The sequence below is a fragment of the Rattus rattus genome, chromosome 2 (assembly GCF_011064425.1).
Source record: "Rattus rattus isolate New Zealand chromosome 2, Rrattus_CSIRO_v1, whole genome shotgun sequence".
NCBI classification, from domain to species: domain Eukaryota; kingdom Metazoa; phylum Chordata; class Mammalia; order Rodentia; family Muridae; genus Rattus; species Rattus rattus.
In genome coordinates this window covers 207,354,837-207,372,615 of record NC_046155.1, presented here as the reverse complement: position 1 = coordinate 207,372,615, position 17,779 = coordinate 207,354,837, and the positions used below count along the sequence as shown (strand labels likewise).

At 38.3% G+C, this 17,779-nt stretch overlaps 1 protein-coding gene across 1 annotated transcript in view; it reads right to left on the bottom strand.

Annotated features, from left to right (window-relative positions):
* Positions 1–17,779, bottom strand: part of Trdn (triadin) — a 308,938-nt gene that overhangs the window by 195,287 nt on the left and 95,872 nt on the right. The window contains exon 5 of the mRNA XM_032894871.1: positions 7,756–7,815. Within this exon, the coding sequence (XP_032750762.1) occupies positions 7,756–7,815 (60 nt within the window). The remainder of the gene's footprint in view (positions 1–7,755; positions 7,816–17,779) is intronic.

The following is a 17,779-nucleotide window of genomic DNA, read 5'->3' as shown; positions in this document are numbered from 1 at the left end:
GCACATGTGGGAAGATGGTCAAAAGAATAATGCATGTTGAGCAGTGCCTCGGAGACCTGCAGAGTGCCTTTGTCTCTGGTGAATTCTATTCCCTGGGTTGTTCTTGGACAGGATTTTTGGACCGCCTATGAAAAACATTTATCTTCAATTTGTGAAACATGTTTGTTCCTGTTAGATGCCAGATCATAGTTACACAAATCTGGTGCGTGTGCCCTGAATCTGGATATGGTCTTCTGATTCCCTTTTGTGCTTTCCCAAGTTTAATCTATAGTATCTGCCAGGCAACTTTGTTTCAAATGCTCTATTCCGAGAAAGTTCCAGGAAAGGGCTGACCTGTGAACACTTAGTATGTGCTTACAACATTTTATTTACATGTTTTTCTGATCATGTTTTCCTGAACTCAAACAACCTTCTTTGGCTCATTCCTTCCTCTGTTATATTAGTGTATAAAAACACACTGAAATTGAGAAAAAAGGCCGTCTGTAGCATCAGTTGTAGTCTGCTTCACTCTTTCAGGTGCACGATCTCAGGTCTTGCCAACACAGACTGGTGGATAAAGGTTGGTACACATATACATCATATACATGTACAAATGTATATGTTGCAAATAAAAGCAATTAATGAAAAGTACGACAAGAATATAAAAGATAGGGTATAAAGAGGGGTATACCGGAGGGTTTGAGGGAGGAAAAAGAAGGAATAAAAGCTGTAATTATGGTATAATCTCAAAAATTAAAAAATGCAAATATATTTTAAAAAGAAGTTACAGTGTATTTTTGCTAATTATTTGAGAATTTCATGCATTGTTTTACACTTTGATCATATTTATCCCCTTTCCCCAATCCTCTTAAATCTACTCCAAATTCCAAACCCACCCAATTTTGGGTCTTTATTTCTTAACCTATACAGTTCAATTAGTTCAAATAGCTATTTAGACAGGCCTGAAGTATCCTTCATTATTAAGAGCTCATGAAACCAAGAAATTAATGTAGTGGTGGGTTAGTTAAACTGCTTTGGCTCCCCATTGCGCATACTGCACCTGCCCTTAGAGCTCTCTTGTTCATGACACACACACACACACACACACACACACACACACACACACACACACACACACACAAGCTAATTTTAATACGCCTTGACTTGCTCAATGGTTGGGCACATCTAAATCCGCCCCGTAGCTAGCAAACACTTCCCTCCAGTATTTCTGGCTTAACATTGCATCATCTAAATTTTTATTTTACCTTTGCTGCTCTGTTACCTTCTAGGCAGCCCTCCAACCCCCTTTGTCCTTGTAGGGCCTCGTTCACTTTCCACCTAGATTGTAGAATGCTTCTCTCCCCTAGCTCTTAAAATTGATTCTTCTCCCTCCAAGCCACAGTGATTCTCTTCTTTCTCCAATCTCTCTCGATTCCTTGACACTGCAATCTAAAACTCCTGCCTGTCTCCCTACCCAACCAATGGCTCTGTGGCAATTCTTCATTATCAATTAAAGCTGGATTGGGGGCGGTGCTGTGACAGAGACCCTCGGGTCTGGAAGCACTGCTTTTAGGAGCCGAAATAAGACAAAGCATTTGATCCAATTCCCAACAATATATCATTTTAAACATACACTTGCCAGAGATTGAAGTTTCTGTTTGCATTAGTTATTTTTCTACTAATGTGATAAAACACTATGACCAAGGCAACTTCTACAATGTAAAGGTTTATCTGTGTATATAGTTCCAGTGGGATAAAAGTCCATCACCTTCATGATGGGGAACCATGGCAACAAGGACCAGGAATGCTGACAGGGGCTGTCCAGAGCTCACATCTCCAACCACAAATGTAGAGCAGAAAGAACAAACTCCAAAGGCCCCTGAGGGTTTTGAAAATTTAAAGCCCTAGCAACATACTTCAACCAGCAAATTCACAACTCCTAAGCTTCCCTTAACTGCCAGCAGCTGTGTACCACATATTCAAATGCTTCTCATTCAAACCACCACACTGTTTAGGAGGCATGGTGGCTCTCTAGAATTTTGTACAGCTTTACACACTGGTGGGTCCGGTACTTTCCCTAAGCTTTGTTATCATATTATTCTAAAGGGATATAATGGCATTTAAATACACAGGCTCAATGCCAATTACTAGTCAGGGTAGTAGGACCTTAGCCCTGTCTCTTGCACTGGGAAAAGACATCTTGGGATTCAAGGAAGGTCTCTAGCTTGATATTGGTTCTAAGAGCGCTCAACCTTCTATGATACTATTCAGAACAGACTTCACAAATCATTGCCCTGACTTACAAATGTCAATCCAAGGTGATCTGTCAATTACCTTGACTAGAAAATATCACTCAAGGAAATTGTCTGTTGCAGAGACTTTATAAATATAAAATATGTTTAATTTAAATAGGTACCATGGTCTTTCTGGCCATTGTCCTGTTATGATTATCTTTTTACTGTGTAAAGGATGTTTTTGTATTATTCAAACGAAGATTTCTGTATAAGCACAGAGTTGAGTACAGTTGTTATTTTTGTTAGATTATTACCTACTTGAGTATTTTGTAAACACCTGAGTATTTTGTATTTCTCTATCACCTTCTGATTAGTCCAAAAGGATGTGATAGCATAAAGCAGAATAAGCGACGAAAGGTGAGATTTCTAGGTAGAGATAGGAATTCTAGGGAAGAATCAAAATGCCAAATGCAGCCAAATGCAGAGAAAGTCATGTGCAGGAGCAGAATGAGAGGTAATGAAACACATGACAAAGGTGGATTCATATAAACATACTATTAACTTACATAAGTTAGTTGGGCACATGCCTACTCTATAAGGTCTAAGCTTTCTTAAATAAATAAATAAAAATCTCCCCATACCATTATGGAGAGCTAGAGGGTCAAGGCAGTCAATTTAAATCTACTAAATGACAGATACTCTACTCTGGGTGGACAGTTTGGACATTTTCTATTTTCATCTCTTGAGAATGTCAACTATTTACTCAGGATACTCTAGGCACTTGGCCTAAATTATTTTGGTATAAAATTCAAGGACCAGAATTCTAAGTGGATCCCAGATGAAACCCCAGTAACAACTCATTCATTTTCAGTCCTTTAAAAAATAAATTCTACTCAACCACTAGTACAGAAAAATAGTGCTTATACTCTAGGTTTAGTGTGTGCACCTGTATGTGCAAATCATTTTGAAAACAACTGGTAGAATTTTAATTCTATTCAACCAGAAAAAGAGTCAACACACTTATTAATCAACTAAATCATACTAGAAATGGATTATCGAATTCAGAAATTTTTTAAAAATTGTTTAGTTCTTTTACTGGCCCTTTAAGTAGGGAATCTTCACCGTCTTCTATTCCTCGTATCCTTAGCTTTGATCTTCTCATTGTGTCCTGGATTTCCTGGATGTTTTGGATTAAGAGCTTTTTGTGTTTTACATTTTCTTTGAAGGTCGTGTCAATATTTTCTATGGTATCTTCTGCCCCTGAGATTCTCTCTTCTACCTCTTGTATTCTGTTGGTGATGCTTGGGTCTATAATTCCTGATCTCTTCCCTAGATTTTCTGTCTCCAGGGTTGTCTCTCTTTATGATTTCTTCATTGTTTCTATTTCCATTTTTAGATCCTGGGTGGTTTTGTTCAATTCTTTCACCTGTTTGGTTGGGTTTTCTTGTAATTCTTTAAGGGATTTTTGTGTTTCCTCTTTAGGGCTTCTACTTGTTTACCTGTGTCATCCTGTATTTCTTTAAGGGAGTTATTTATGTCCTCTATCATCGTTATGAGATGTGATTTTAAATCCAAATCTTACTTTTCCGGTGTGTTGGAATATCCGGTATTTGATTTTAGGATGCCAAGTAGTCTTGGTTTCTGTTCCTTAGGTTCCTGTGCTTGCCACTTACCATCCAGTTATATCTGGTCTTGCTGTCTCTGACAGTAGCTTGACCCTCCTGTAAGCCTGTGTGTCAGTACTTCTGGAGACTGGCTTTCTCCCAGTGGGATCTGGGTAAAGAGAGCTGTGTCACAGAGTTAGCTCTAGGCATAGGCAAAAACTGGAAGGGTCCTGTGTCTAGAGGGCTCCAGGTGGGTTCCTTTTGGGCAAGGAATATGAGAAGTGGTGGTCTCACCTGTGCTCTCTCAGGATTGTCTATACTTCTGAGAGTCCAGCTCTCTCTACCAGGAGATCTAGGATCAAGTCAACTCCAGGTGAAGGTTGAAACCAGAAGGATCCTGTCCCAGACTAATCCTGGGTTTCTGTGTCCTTAGGGCTCCAGTAGGGTCCTTTGGAGCAGACACCTCTGCTCTCAGGTGTGTCAGCATTCTGGAGACTGGCTTTCAGCCCCAGGTGCAGGCGGAGACTGGAAGGATCCTGTTCCTGACTTTCCTAGGTTCCTGTGTCCAGGGGGCTCCAGGCGGGTTCCTCTAGGGCCAGAAATATGAGCAGCAGTGGTGGTCTCTCCTGTGTGCTCAGGATTGTCTGCACTTCTGAGAGTCCAGCTCTCCCCACCATCCCCCGACAGAATCTGGGTACCGAAAGCTGTGGAAAAGGGTCAGCTCTGGACGCAGGCGGAAACCTCTTAATAGCTCTTTTAACTTGACAAATACACAATATAAAACCTTAGACTTTATATAAAAGCTGTTCTCCAAGATCATTTTGACCTATGAAAGCTTTTATTATAAACTGTCACTCTTGTATGGAAAGAGAATTCTTCATAAAAATGTGTTAAATCTTGCTGTGCCGAACCTTTCTTCTATGGTTGGAAATTCATTGCACACATTCATGTTTGATTTAATGATATTTAGCAGTTTAGGGTGAGTTACATTATGGTTGTGTTTTGACTAAGCCAACTTACCGATCCACAGTACTATTCACTATGCTGACTCAGTGCAAGATCATAGGTATGTACATTGTCCAAGTTATAATCACAGAATAAGTTCCGACTTTATTATGGGAAATATTACCAAGACTAATTTAGTTTGAAGGCAAATGTTAATTAACATGTCAGTGCTTATGCTTAAAGCAATAACAGAATTATATTGCCAGGTTTAATCTTTAACAACATGAAATTCTCCTATTCATCCCCAATGGAAAGTATCAAAATAAACAAAGGAGCAAAATATGACCTTATAAAGTTAAATCACCAAACATCAAACACTTTAAAAAAATCTTATTTTCAATGCCTAATAGAATTGAAATTATTTGTCCCCCTTTAATATGAATCACTTAACAGATTTGAGTGGATTGGATTTTACAACTCTTTGTTCTCTAGCACTCCACATTGTTTACTTTTCTATGTTTCTTTGATGAGCAAATATTCCAATCATAAACTTATCATGTATTATGAAAGTCTTTATATGAGTTAGAAGTTTTGGTTGTGGGTTTTTGTGTGTGTGTGTGTGTGTGTGTGTGTGTGTGTGTGTGTGTGTGTGTGTGTTGTTTGTTTGTTTTTTTGGTTTTTAAAGGGGTAGTCAGCTGAAGGAAGAAAAGAAGAAGGAAAAGAGAAAAACAAAACAGAGGAGAGTGAAATAGCATATAATCTAGTTTTATTTACCACCAAAACTCTTATCTGGCCATAAAATACTTCAGTTTTAGTATATACAAAAATTTTAAGCTAGGGTATTTGTTTATAAGTTTGTCGTTTATAATGATCACATCTTAGAAGTGCTATATGCTTTTTTTAAAAAAAGATTAACAATTGGTTTAATGACAATATAAACTACAACAAGCCATCACATTTATCCACAGTCAAACTGGAATATAATTTAGAGAACATTTCATTTATCCACTACATATACAAACAGGTCTAAAAGTGTTTTTTAAAAATGTAGTTATTTTTATATTGTCATTAAACTATTGAGGAACAGAATATATTCATTATTCTATCTCGGATATAGATAGGACAATAGAAAGCAAATGAAATATTCCCCTTGTGTTCCCATAGAGAGGAAAGTAGATAAAAATATTAATGTATCTTTGTGCTCTGCCTATTTATCTCTTTACATCTTATCTATCATGCATCTGCCTATAGTCTACCTTTGTCTGTTGTTTTGTCTCTCAGAAGTATTCATTTTACTCTGATATATTCATTCTACTCAAGAACCATATTCACGTGACTAATCTCCAGCACAGCCTTTGACAAATTTATTTTAAACTTCAGCCAAATCCACTGTTTTAATTACGTGCTACCCACTGGTTTAATAAACCCACTCCACAGCCTGCTGCTTAAAGACTTTGACAGCAGGATTTTGAGAGCTAGGTCCAAAATGCAAATGTTCCCATGGGCATTACTGTACACACTTCCTCAGCTTTGCAGTTAAATAACAATAGAGTCCACAAGGTAAAGCTGGGCAGACCTTCACCAGTTGGAGCCAGTTGTGTTCCTCTTTAATTCAGGCAGAGAGAAGCAGTCAGTTTAGTCATGGTTCCCTTAACCAATCCCTGCCCAAATGCAATGTCCGATTTTCCTGGCCAAAAGAGTTAAGAAACCAAAAAGGAACATAAAGGCAAGGAGATATTAGCCCTTAAATACAAGCATAGATAGACGATTCGGTAATGATAGTGTTTGATGGTGTAAGTTTTGGCTGACCAATCCAGAATTCAAAGTTATGGGTTATATATATTATCTGGGATAGTCCAAATGCATGCATAAGTTATGTTTATCAGCAACAGTATCATGTCCTAACATAGACAAACACGATATCACAAGCTAATAGGTGTTTCTAGTATTTAAAAACAATTATTTTCAACTGTTCTACCAATGGGAGCTAATTTTTTACATTAGCTAATTTTTAATATAATATATATGTAACTACATTCACTTTTTAAAAACTCTTCATAAGGGAGGTGCTTGTAATTGAACTTAGATTTCCATATATCCTATGCAAGCACTCTTCTACTGCCCTGCATACCCATATTTTCCAACAATTAAATTTTAAATATAGGGAACTTTTATTATTTTCCTCTATATACTATAAATGTAATGGTGAGAATTTTTTCACCACCTGCAACATCCAAAATTATGCATAAGTGCCCCTTTGGAAAATCTGGTCATGCTTAGAAATTTGTTCATATTGAATGCCATTCGTTTTATGGCTTCATGGATCACTCACAGAAAAGTATCACTTGCCGCATGAGCCAGGTCGGGTTGGCTATACTGAAATGCTTCTACTGTATGATCATAGTTTCTGGATTCAGACTCAGAAGACAGAAGGGACTAATTATGATGTTGTCACAGCCCATCTACCCCTAGAGGCTGTGAAGAGAGTAGGAGACCTGTGATGTAATCACAGGTACCAATATCTGTACCAATAATAACAAAGGCATTTAAAGTTATATAGAGTCTGTGTTTAAAATGTGAATTCCAAATCATGATAGGAAGGGATGAAAGGAAAAATACATCTTTGTTGAGAAAAATAATATTCACAATGTTATTTATTGAGGAAAAAATATAAGTAAAGATTTTCACCAATTCTGAAGGTATTTTCATTTTTTTTTTTTTTATCAATGAAAGGTACACATTCACACCTAGAATTAACTGGAGAAGAAAATGTTTCTGTGAAGACTATCATAAAAATTAAACGTCAAAATCTTAATCATGGAAATGTTTTTCTGTCATTCAAGTATACCAAAATGTGTACCCCCTCAAAATGAGGTGAAGAGGAGGAAGGGGGATAAGAAGAGGATGAGGGAGAAGAGGAAGAGGAAAAAGGGGAGGAGAAGCTTTAAGAGAGGGAGACAAAGGAGCAACGACAGCATAAAATGAAACTGTACCTTTAGTTTGTATTTTCTTCTCAGGTTTCTCCTGCTTTTCAGCCTTCTCTTTTTGTATTTCTATGGAAACATAGAATATGCCTTTTAAAAAACCAGAAAAGGAATAAAATTTAAACCATACCAGAAACTAAACTTGTAAGTTCCACAACAAAGTATAAAATTTTGTAAGAAGGATGTGTTAATCCCGAAGATGGGAGGAGAAAGACCACTAACCCAAACCATCATGACCAAATTAATTAGAGCCAGCTATTAACTAAAACAAGCTTTCTTAGCTGTGTACATGAACTCCCGCCATGAGGAGTCAGCACTGGATATGAGGAAAACAATGCTTTTATCTTTTATAACTCAGGATTAGGAGGCTTCAAATGGGAGATTCAGCTGGTGAAACAGGTGGGGTTACAGGGACAAAAACATAAACATAACAAGTCAGTCATAACACCCTGAAATAAAGTTATGACTGAAAGATGGTCCTGATGACCTTCTGGCCTTTTGAAACAAAGGCCTTGCTGCAATTCCCAGAACAGGCAGTACAGAAACATTTGCAGCTGAGGTGCCTGGTGGAGCTTAGGCCAAGCCTTGAGAAACAGGTTTAATCATAAACAGGGATGAGTCTAGTTTTTCCTTACTCTAAGATGGCTTCCAAGCCCAAGATAGAGGCAGTCTGGTTCATTACTTGCTGAGATCTGAAACAGGCTTGTTAATAATTACTGCAGAAAATGACGTCTTTATTCAAATAAAAGGAAAACTTAGAATCATCACAAAATCAGTCTCTTTAAAAAGTGAAAATTTCATTATGTCTCCCACTATTTTCAGAAAATGATCACACACTCTGATTGTTCTTAACTTAATTACTTTCAAGGCAAACTGAGAATATTTAGTATGAAATTCAATTAAATTTACAATAGCTTAGCTTTTGCATACTTAACAGTTTATGAAGTGAATTGTAGGAACTAACGGGAAGTACATGCTAGAATATCGACTCTAAGATACGTTTATAATTGGCACTTGACATTGCATTTAATCAAAAGTTGTGCCAACTAGATGGGGCATACTTCATACTTAGCTGATGATTTTTTCTAAATATGAGATCAAAAGTTTATTCAATTTATGATGATATATATATCTTTAGAATATGAGATTAATTCTGAATTCAAAATTTATTAGGAGAGAAATAAATTTGTGATGAAAGTTATTGCTACCTCTAAAGGGTTACTTATTCTTAACTATCATATGCTTTCTTTACAAAGGCCAATGATGTTTGTTTGATTAACTCTTTATTTATTAAGCAGCTGGTCTGAGAAGATAGTAATTACTGTACATATTTTAAAACCTGCATTTGTTAATTCTCATTTTTATCTGTGTTATATCTACTCAATCAAGACAAGCCATTCAGAAACTCTCAATTTCCTCTGAAAAGAGAGCTATTGACATTTATTCCTCTTCTAAACAGATACGTATGGCTGTGAAGTCTTCCCTCAGTTTCTAAGATTAATTAATTATCTTAGCATGCACAATGTCATTTGTTAACTCTCATCTCACTGTGACTTTGAATAATGTCAGACAGGTGCTGATGAGGGTACAAGTTCACTCATATGTCTGAAAAAATAATCTGCAAGACATTGAAACAAATCATCAAAGAGCATTTCTGTCTGGATTTATCAACACAGTTTTTTTTTTTTCCTTTATAGCTCCACATTCAGCTTCACAGCCAGTTTCTTAGCTTAGCACTGTGATCCTCTTCCATTGGGTGAATATGATCTGATCCCACGGTGGGACAATCCTTTGCATTCAATGACACTAAATGGTCTCTCTAATTGGTGCGAGTAGTGTCATATATACTTTTAATTGTGACCATGAAAAGTGTTTTTAAGTATCTGAGAAGGTCCCACTCTCCCCCTTTCTATTTAATATAATACTTAAAGTTCTAGCCACAGCAATAGACACAAAGGAGATCAAAGGGAAACAAATTGGAAAGGAGGAAGTCAAGATATCACTACTTGGAGAAGATATGATAGTATACATATGTGACCCCCAAAAAAATCGACAAGAGAACACCTACAGCTGATAAGCAATTTCAGCAAAGTGGTTGGATACAAAATTAACTCAAACAAATCACTAGCTTTACTCTACTCAAAAGATAAACAGTCTGAGAAAGAAATTAGGGAAAGGACACTCTTCACAATAGTCGCAAATAATATAAAATACCTCAGTATGACACTAACCAAGAAAGTGAAAAATCTGTATGATAAGAATTTCAAGTCTCTGAAGGAAGAAATTGAAGACTTAAGAAGATGGAAAGATCTCCCATGCTCATGGATTAGCAAGATTGACAGAGTAAAAATAGCCATCTTACCTAAAGGAATCTACAGATTCAATGCAATCCCCCAAAAACATTCCAACTCAATTCTTCACAGAGATGGAAAGAGCAATTCTCGAATGTATCTGGAATAACAAATATCCAGGATAACAAAAACTATTCTCAACAATAAAAGAACTTCTGGGAGAATCACCATCCCTGAACTCGAGCTATACTGCAAAGCAATAGTGATAAAAACAACATGGCGTCTGTACACATGGGGGCACCCATGGCTCCAGCTGCACGTGTAGAAGAGGATGGCACCGTCTGTAATCGATAAGAGGAGAAGCCCTTGGTCTTCTGAAGGCTTTTTCCCCAAAGTAGGAGAATGCTAGGGTGTTGAGGTGGGAGTGGGTAGGTTGGAGGGGGAGCATCATCATAGAAGCAAGGGGAAGGTGGATGGGAGATGGAGGAAGAAGGAAAGGGGATAACGCTTGAAATGTAAATACATAAACTATCCAATAAAAAAAGAAATGTTCAACATCCTTTGTTATCAGGGAAATGCAAATCAAAACAACCCTGAGATTGCACCTCATACCAATCAAGATGGCTAAGATCAAAAACACAGGTGACAGCATATGCTGACTAGGATGTGGAGAAAAGCAAATATTCCTCCATTGCTGCTGGTAAGAGGCAAGCTGGTACAACCACTGTGAAAATCAGCCTGACGGTTCCTCAGAAAATTGAACAGAGTACTACCTGAGGACGCAGGTCCTCACCACTCCTGGGCATATATCCAAAAGATGTTCCAACATATAACAAAGACACATACTCCACTATGCTCATAGCATCCTTATTTATGATAGCCAGAAGCTGGAAACAACCCAGATGTCCCTCAAGAGAGGAATGGATACAGAAAATGTGGTACATTTACACAATGGTATACTACTCAGCTATTAAAAGCAATGATTTCATGAAATTTGCAGACAGATGGGTGGAACTTGAAGATAGCATCCTGAGTGAGGTAACCCAGGCACAAAATAACACACTTGGTAGATACTAACTGATAAGTGGATATTAGGCAAAAAGAAGCTTGGAAAACCCATGATACAACTCACAGACCATATCAAACCCAAGAAGAAAGAAGATCACACCAAAGTGTGGACACTACAGTACTACTCAGTATAGGGAAGAGAATAATCTCTGGGAAGTAGAGGGAGATCTGGGAGGGAGAGAAGAATGGCAAAAAAAGGGAAGGCCAGTTCAGGTATGGGAGGAGATGGGGATGAAGTACAGAGTATCAGAAATTTGAAAGTAGGTGTGTAGCAATGAAGAGGGGGAACTGGTGGTAGCCACTAGAAAGTCCCTGATGCCAGGGACCCAAGAGGCTCCCAAAACCCAACAGGGAGGACTTATTGAAAATACTCAACAAAGGGGAGATATAACCAATAGAGACCATATCCAGTGGATAGGAAGAACCCACAATTGATGGATTGGGCCCCCTTCAAAAATATTTGTCCAGAATTCCTCTGTCAAAGAAAATTCCGGGACAAAGAGTGGAGCAGAAACTGAAGGAAATGCTATGCAGAGACTGGCCCACCTAGGGATCCATCCCATCAGCTGACAGCAAACCGAGACACTATTGCTTATGCCAAGAAGTGCTTACTGACAGGAGCCCTCGTATAGTTGTCTCCTGAGAGACTCTGTCAAAGCTGGACGAACACAGATGTGGAAGTACACAGCCAAATTTTGGACTGAGCAGGGTGACCCCAATGGGGAAGTTAGAGCAAGCACTGTAGGAGCTGAAGGGGTTTGCAACCTCATAGGAAGAACAACAATGTCAACCAACTAGATCTCCCAAAGTTCCCATGGACTAAACCACCAACCAAAGAGTACACATGGAGGGGCCCATGACTCCAGCTGACTTATTTGGTATCAATGGGAGGGGAGCCCTTTGGTTCTGTGGAGGCTGAATGACCCAGGATAAAGGGAAGCTAGGCTGCTGATGCAGGAGTGGGTAGATTAATGGCTGGCGGGAGCAGTCTCATAGAGCATGAGGGTAGGGGGAGGATAGGATAAGAATTTTGTGGAGGGGAAACTGGGAAGCGGGGTGACATTTGGAATGTAAATAAATAAAATAACCAGCAAAAAAAAAAAGGAAAAAAAGAACCTCAGAATGTTTCCTGTTACGCAAAATGAACTACCATTGAGAATTATTGCTCAAATATTTACAATAAGCTGTATCAAATACATCATCATTGTTTAGCCCTCAGTCCATATTCACATATGAGAGAAGCCCAAATTAAAATTATTTATAATAATAAAGTGGAACCTGAATTATGAAGACTAAATTTACAAAATAAAATTGCTATCTAATCTTTTTTATATTGATCATGTTGTGAATGATGTCACTTAGGGTATACCACCTGTCATTTTATTAATAAGTCAGTGTGGCTAGAATACTATAGCAAATTATGCTAGGAAATACACATTAGGAGGTTTTTGAAAGTTATAGTAATTGTAATCAAAACCATTAATAATCAGCTAATCTTTTAAAAATTTTATTTTTTTTACTCTTTCACTTTGCATCCAGTTCACTGCCTCCTCCTACAATCCTTCCCCCATTTCCCTTTCTCTGAGTGGGTAGGGGTCAACTTGGGTATTGCCAGACCAAGTCTTTGCAAGGCTAGATGCTTCCTCTTTCACTGAGACCAGAAAAGGCAGCCCAGTTAGTAGAACATAACCGACATACAGGTAACAGCTTTGGCACAGCCTCCATTCCGGTTGTTTGAGACCCATATGAAGGACAAGCTGCACATGAGCTACATATGAAGGCCTAGGTCCAGCTGGTGTACGTTCTTTGGTTGTTGGTTGAGACTCTGAGAGCCCCAAGGTTAGTTGATCTTCCTGTGGAGTTCTTATCCCCTTTGGGTCACACTTCTTCCTATTATTCTTCCATAAGTCCCCAAGCCCCATCCACTCTTTGGCTGTGAGTGTCTGTAATCTAATCTTAAGAAGATGGTTTCGTGCAATTTGACTAGACTTCTCTGAGTCCAAGGAAAACTCTGGAAATGAATCTGGAGTTTTCCTGGAAAAGGCAGAATTCAGGCTGTGGTTTTCCTCCCTTATCCTCTGTAAACACAAGCCAATCCCTGAGAAGACATCTAACATATAAATAAATGGGTCTTCATAATCTTCAGAGTGGGTTTCTTTATTTGAGGTCTGAATGATATATTGGGTTGGATACTGTTAAAATTAATTTGAAATTTTCCCTTTATACTTTTGGGATCTGATTAGTTAGAAGGATTAAAATGATACACGTGTCTCACATTAGAGTCATATGAGATCGTGCTTTCCTCAGTTTTAGGGGGCCAGAAGTCCATTTTTAAGTGGTAAGGCAATCACAGAGGTAAAGCTCTTCGAATGAACTGAATAAAAACAAATTTTAGTTTCTTCTCTGTCAACTTCCTGCTTTCTTTCTTTCATCCAAATCAAGAGAAGCTATACGGAAGATTGGAACTTAGTATCACCTAAGTCATTAAAGTAAGATAAATGCCAAATGTTTGAAATAGTCTTCAAATATATAAGAGAAGTCATTTCATGAGATGCTTACTATTCCTAGAAAGCATTAGTTGGAGACAAAGATAGAATGAGACTTTTAAAATAAAAATTTATATTAAATGTTATACTCATTTAATTTGAAAAATCGCATAAAGTTATTATTGACCATATTGTATTTCCCTTAAGAATAGTGTGCCCACGTGATGCATGCAAGTGAATATTCTACCTATAGGTCATGCAAATGAGTAAAGGAAGGATTCTGGAACACACACAAAAGGATGAAAGCTAAGTTAAACTCTACTGTGGAGTTTTGTACTGAAAGCCATCTGCCCATATAAACACATCCAACATGCCTAGCCTAAGGCATATTTTGGAACAAATGTGGAGTGTGACGGCTCTTTTCTTTAATGGGATATTTCATTGATTTACATTTCAAATGTCCCCTTTTCCGATTTCTCCTCCGGAAACCCCATCCCATCCTCCCTCCCCCTGCTTCTATTAGGCAACTCCCCAACTCACCCCTCACTCCAAACTTCTTGCCCTGATGAATGCTCCTACACCGGGGCATCAAGCCTTCACAGGACCAAAGGCCTCTCTTTCCGCTGATGACTAAAAAGGCCATCCTCTGCTACATATGTGGCTGGAGCCATGGGTCCCTTCATGTGTACTATTTGGTTAATGGTTTAATCCTCTGGAGCTCTGGAGCTCTGAGAGGTCTGATTTGTTGATATTGTTGTTGTTCTTTCTATGGGTTGTAAATCTCTTCAACCCCTCCAGTACTTTCTCTAACTACTCTATTGTGCTGAGTTCAATGGCTGGCCACAAGCATCTGCCTTTGTATTTGTCAGACTCTGGCAGAGTCTTTCAGAGACAGCTATATCAGGCTCCTGTCGGCATGCACTTCTTCACATCCCCAATAGTGTTTGCATTTGGTGTGTGTATATGGGATAGATCTCCAGGTGGGCAGTCTCTGAATGGATTTTCCTTCAGTCTCTGCTTCACCCTTTGTGTCCATATTTCCTCCCTTCAGTATTTTGTTCCCCTTTCTAAGAAGGACTGAAGCATCCATGCTTTTATCTTCATGCTTTGATCTTTTTGGGGGGCTTCATATGATCTGTTAATTGTATCTTGGGTATTCCCACTTATCAGTGAGTGTATACCATGTGGTTTTTTGGGTTTTTTTTGTTTTTTTTTTGTTTTGTTTTGTTTTTTTGTGACTGGATTACCTCCTTCAGGATGATATTCTCTAACTAAAAATCCAGGGTAGTGAAAACTATTCTTAACAATAAAAGAACTTCTGGGGGAATCACCATCCCTGACCTCAAGCTGTATTACACAGCAATAGTGATAAAAAAAAACTGTATGGTATTGGTACAGAAACAGGCCAGGTAGATCAGTAGAATAAAATTGAATACTAAGAAATGAACCCACACACCTGTGGTCACTTGATCTTTGACAAAGGAGCTAAAACCATCCAGTGGGATAAAAGACAGCATTTTCAACAGATGGTGCTGGTTTACCTGGTTGTCAGCATGTAGAAGAATGAAAATCGATTCCATTCTTATCTCCTTGTACAAAGCTCAAGTCCAAGTTGATCAAGGACCTCCACATGAAACCAGATACAATGAAACTAATAGGACAAATTGTGGAAGAGTCTTGAACAGAAGGGCAGGGGGGGAAATTTCCTGAACAGAACACCAATGGCTTATGCTCAAGATCAAGAATCAACAAATGGGACTTCACAAAATTGCATAGCTTTTGTTAGGCAAAGTCACTGTCAATAGGACAAAATGGCAACCAACAGATTGGGAAAAGATATTTACCAATTCTATATCTGATAGAGGGCTAATATCCAATATATACAAAGAACTCAAGAAATTATACTCCAGGGAACCAAATAACCCTATTAAATAAGAGGAACATAGCTAAACAAAGAATTCTCAGTCGAGGAATACTGAATAACTGAAAAGTACCTAAAGAAATGTTCAACATCCTCAGTCACCAGGGAAATGCAAATCAAAACAATCCTGAGATTGCAACTCATACCAGTCAGAATGGCTACGATTATGAAGTCAGTTGACAGCAGATGCTGGTAAGGACATGGAGAAAGAGGAACATTCTTCCATTGTTTGTGGGATTGCAGACCAATACAAGCACTCTGGATATCAGTCTTGTTATTCCTCAGAAAATTGGAGACTGTACTACCTGAGGACCTAGCTATACCACTCCTGCGCATATACACAAAAGATGCTCCAACATATAACAAGGACACATGCTCCACTCTGTTCATAGCAGCCTTATTTATAATAGTCAGAAGCTGGAAAGAACCCAGGTGTCCTTCAATGGAGGGCTAGATACAGAAAATGTGGTACATCTACACAATGGAGTACTACTCAGCTATTAAAAATAATGACTTCATGAAATTCTTAGGCAAATGGAGTGACAGTTTCTAAGACCTGATATTCCATCCTGGTCCATAACAGACTTCACTGTAAAGTAGATAATAGACATTTTCTCACCACAGGTAAGACTACAGAATCAGCATCACAAACTGCTCTGGCTCCAGTCAGCTTTGTGTTTTCAGTCAGATGTCATTAAAACATAAAAATTAAACCCCATGTTTAATAATATAACTTAGAAAGAAATTAGCCTCAGTCCATTCTAGAGGGGGAAAAAGAACAGGAAAATCTATCTCAAAAACTGTAATCAAGAAGAACAATGAGGACCCATTCACGGGAATATACCATGCTTGGTATTCCAAAACGAGTGAAATATACACAGATATAGTGTTAAGGAAAATAAGCCAGTAACTGGCAGCTAAGTATTTTCCATTCTCGTTCCTATAAAGTGAACCTTCAGTGTAAGGGAGTGCAGTGGTTTGCATATGCTTGGCCCATAGGAGTGCTACTGTTAGGAGGTGTGGCCTCATTGGAAGAAGTGTGTCACTATGTGGATGAGCTTTGAAGCTCTGTCCAGTGCTGAAGAGTCAGTCTTCTGTTTACCTTTGGAACAAGATGTAGAACTCTCAGCTCAGCTCCTCCACTGCCATGCCTGCCTGGACACTGCCATTCTTCCTGCCATGATGATAATGCACTAAACCGCAGAACCTATAAGCCAGCTTTATTTATAAGAATGGTCTTAATTATGGTGTCTTTTCACAGCAGTGGACACTCTAACTAAGACAGATAGATACTGCTAAGAATTGGGAATGGTGCTAGAATGGAAAGAAAAATAAATCCGTAAGATTTATGTTGCATGCATCAACATATAGTACGGGACTTAAAGTGTGTTAATTCTTCTCTAAAGAGAATAATCCTCAAGGATCAGAAAGTCATTGGAGCAAATATGCACTCTTCAACCTTCTGTAAGGAGATTGGTCTAAAGCAGAAGGTAGATACTTGGAGGCGGATGTTCCTGATTACTTAAAAACAAAAGTAAATAAATTTGAAGTGTAGTCCTCTGATGGAGAAAAAACTAGCAACATTTTAGAAAGTTACTTGGTGGTTCTTCCTTTTTTTTTTCCTGTGACAAATAGAAAAGACAAAGTCAAACTACATGGCTTAGAATACATGTTCAGCACTTATGTTTCTAATTCTGTTCTTCAGCCTCACACAAACGACAAGAATTTCATAGATATGGAGGGTATACTCAGCCTTTCTTCAAGATGTTAAAGATAATCTCTAGAGCTTAAAGACATGTACTGATTACTTTCTAAGACAGATTCTATTTTGTAGAACACCATCAACTAAATTTGGGGATTCACATTCAATTTAATCTGCTAATTTTTAGAGGCCCCTCTATACAGTACAGCTAAGTTTATAGGGCTACATATACCTTGTGTCTTTGCTCACAGAGGACAAAGATGGGTTCTCATGATTCAAGTTCAAGGAGAATCTAAATATCTCTCTGCCACTTTACGGCTCTGTTGCGTTCTTTCTGGAGATTGGATCACAGCAATAATATTGCTGCCTGGGACTACCAGCTGTCAGAAGATCCATCGACACCTCTTCAGTGTGTGCCAAATTGCCTTCTTATACTTGAGCCAGGAAAATATGACCGTTCAGGCTCTTGTTCAATCGAGTGGCCAATTTGGATTTCAGAAAGATATCTTTCTCACAGGTAATGTCTGATTAATTCCCTTCAATTGCACTTTCCAGCCAAGAACTA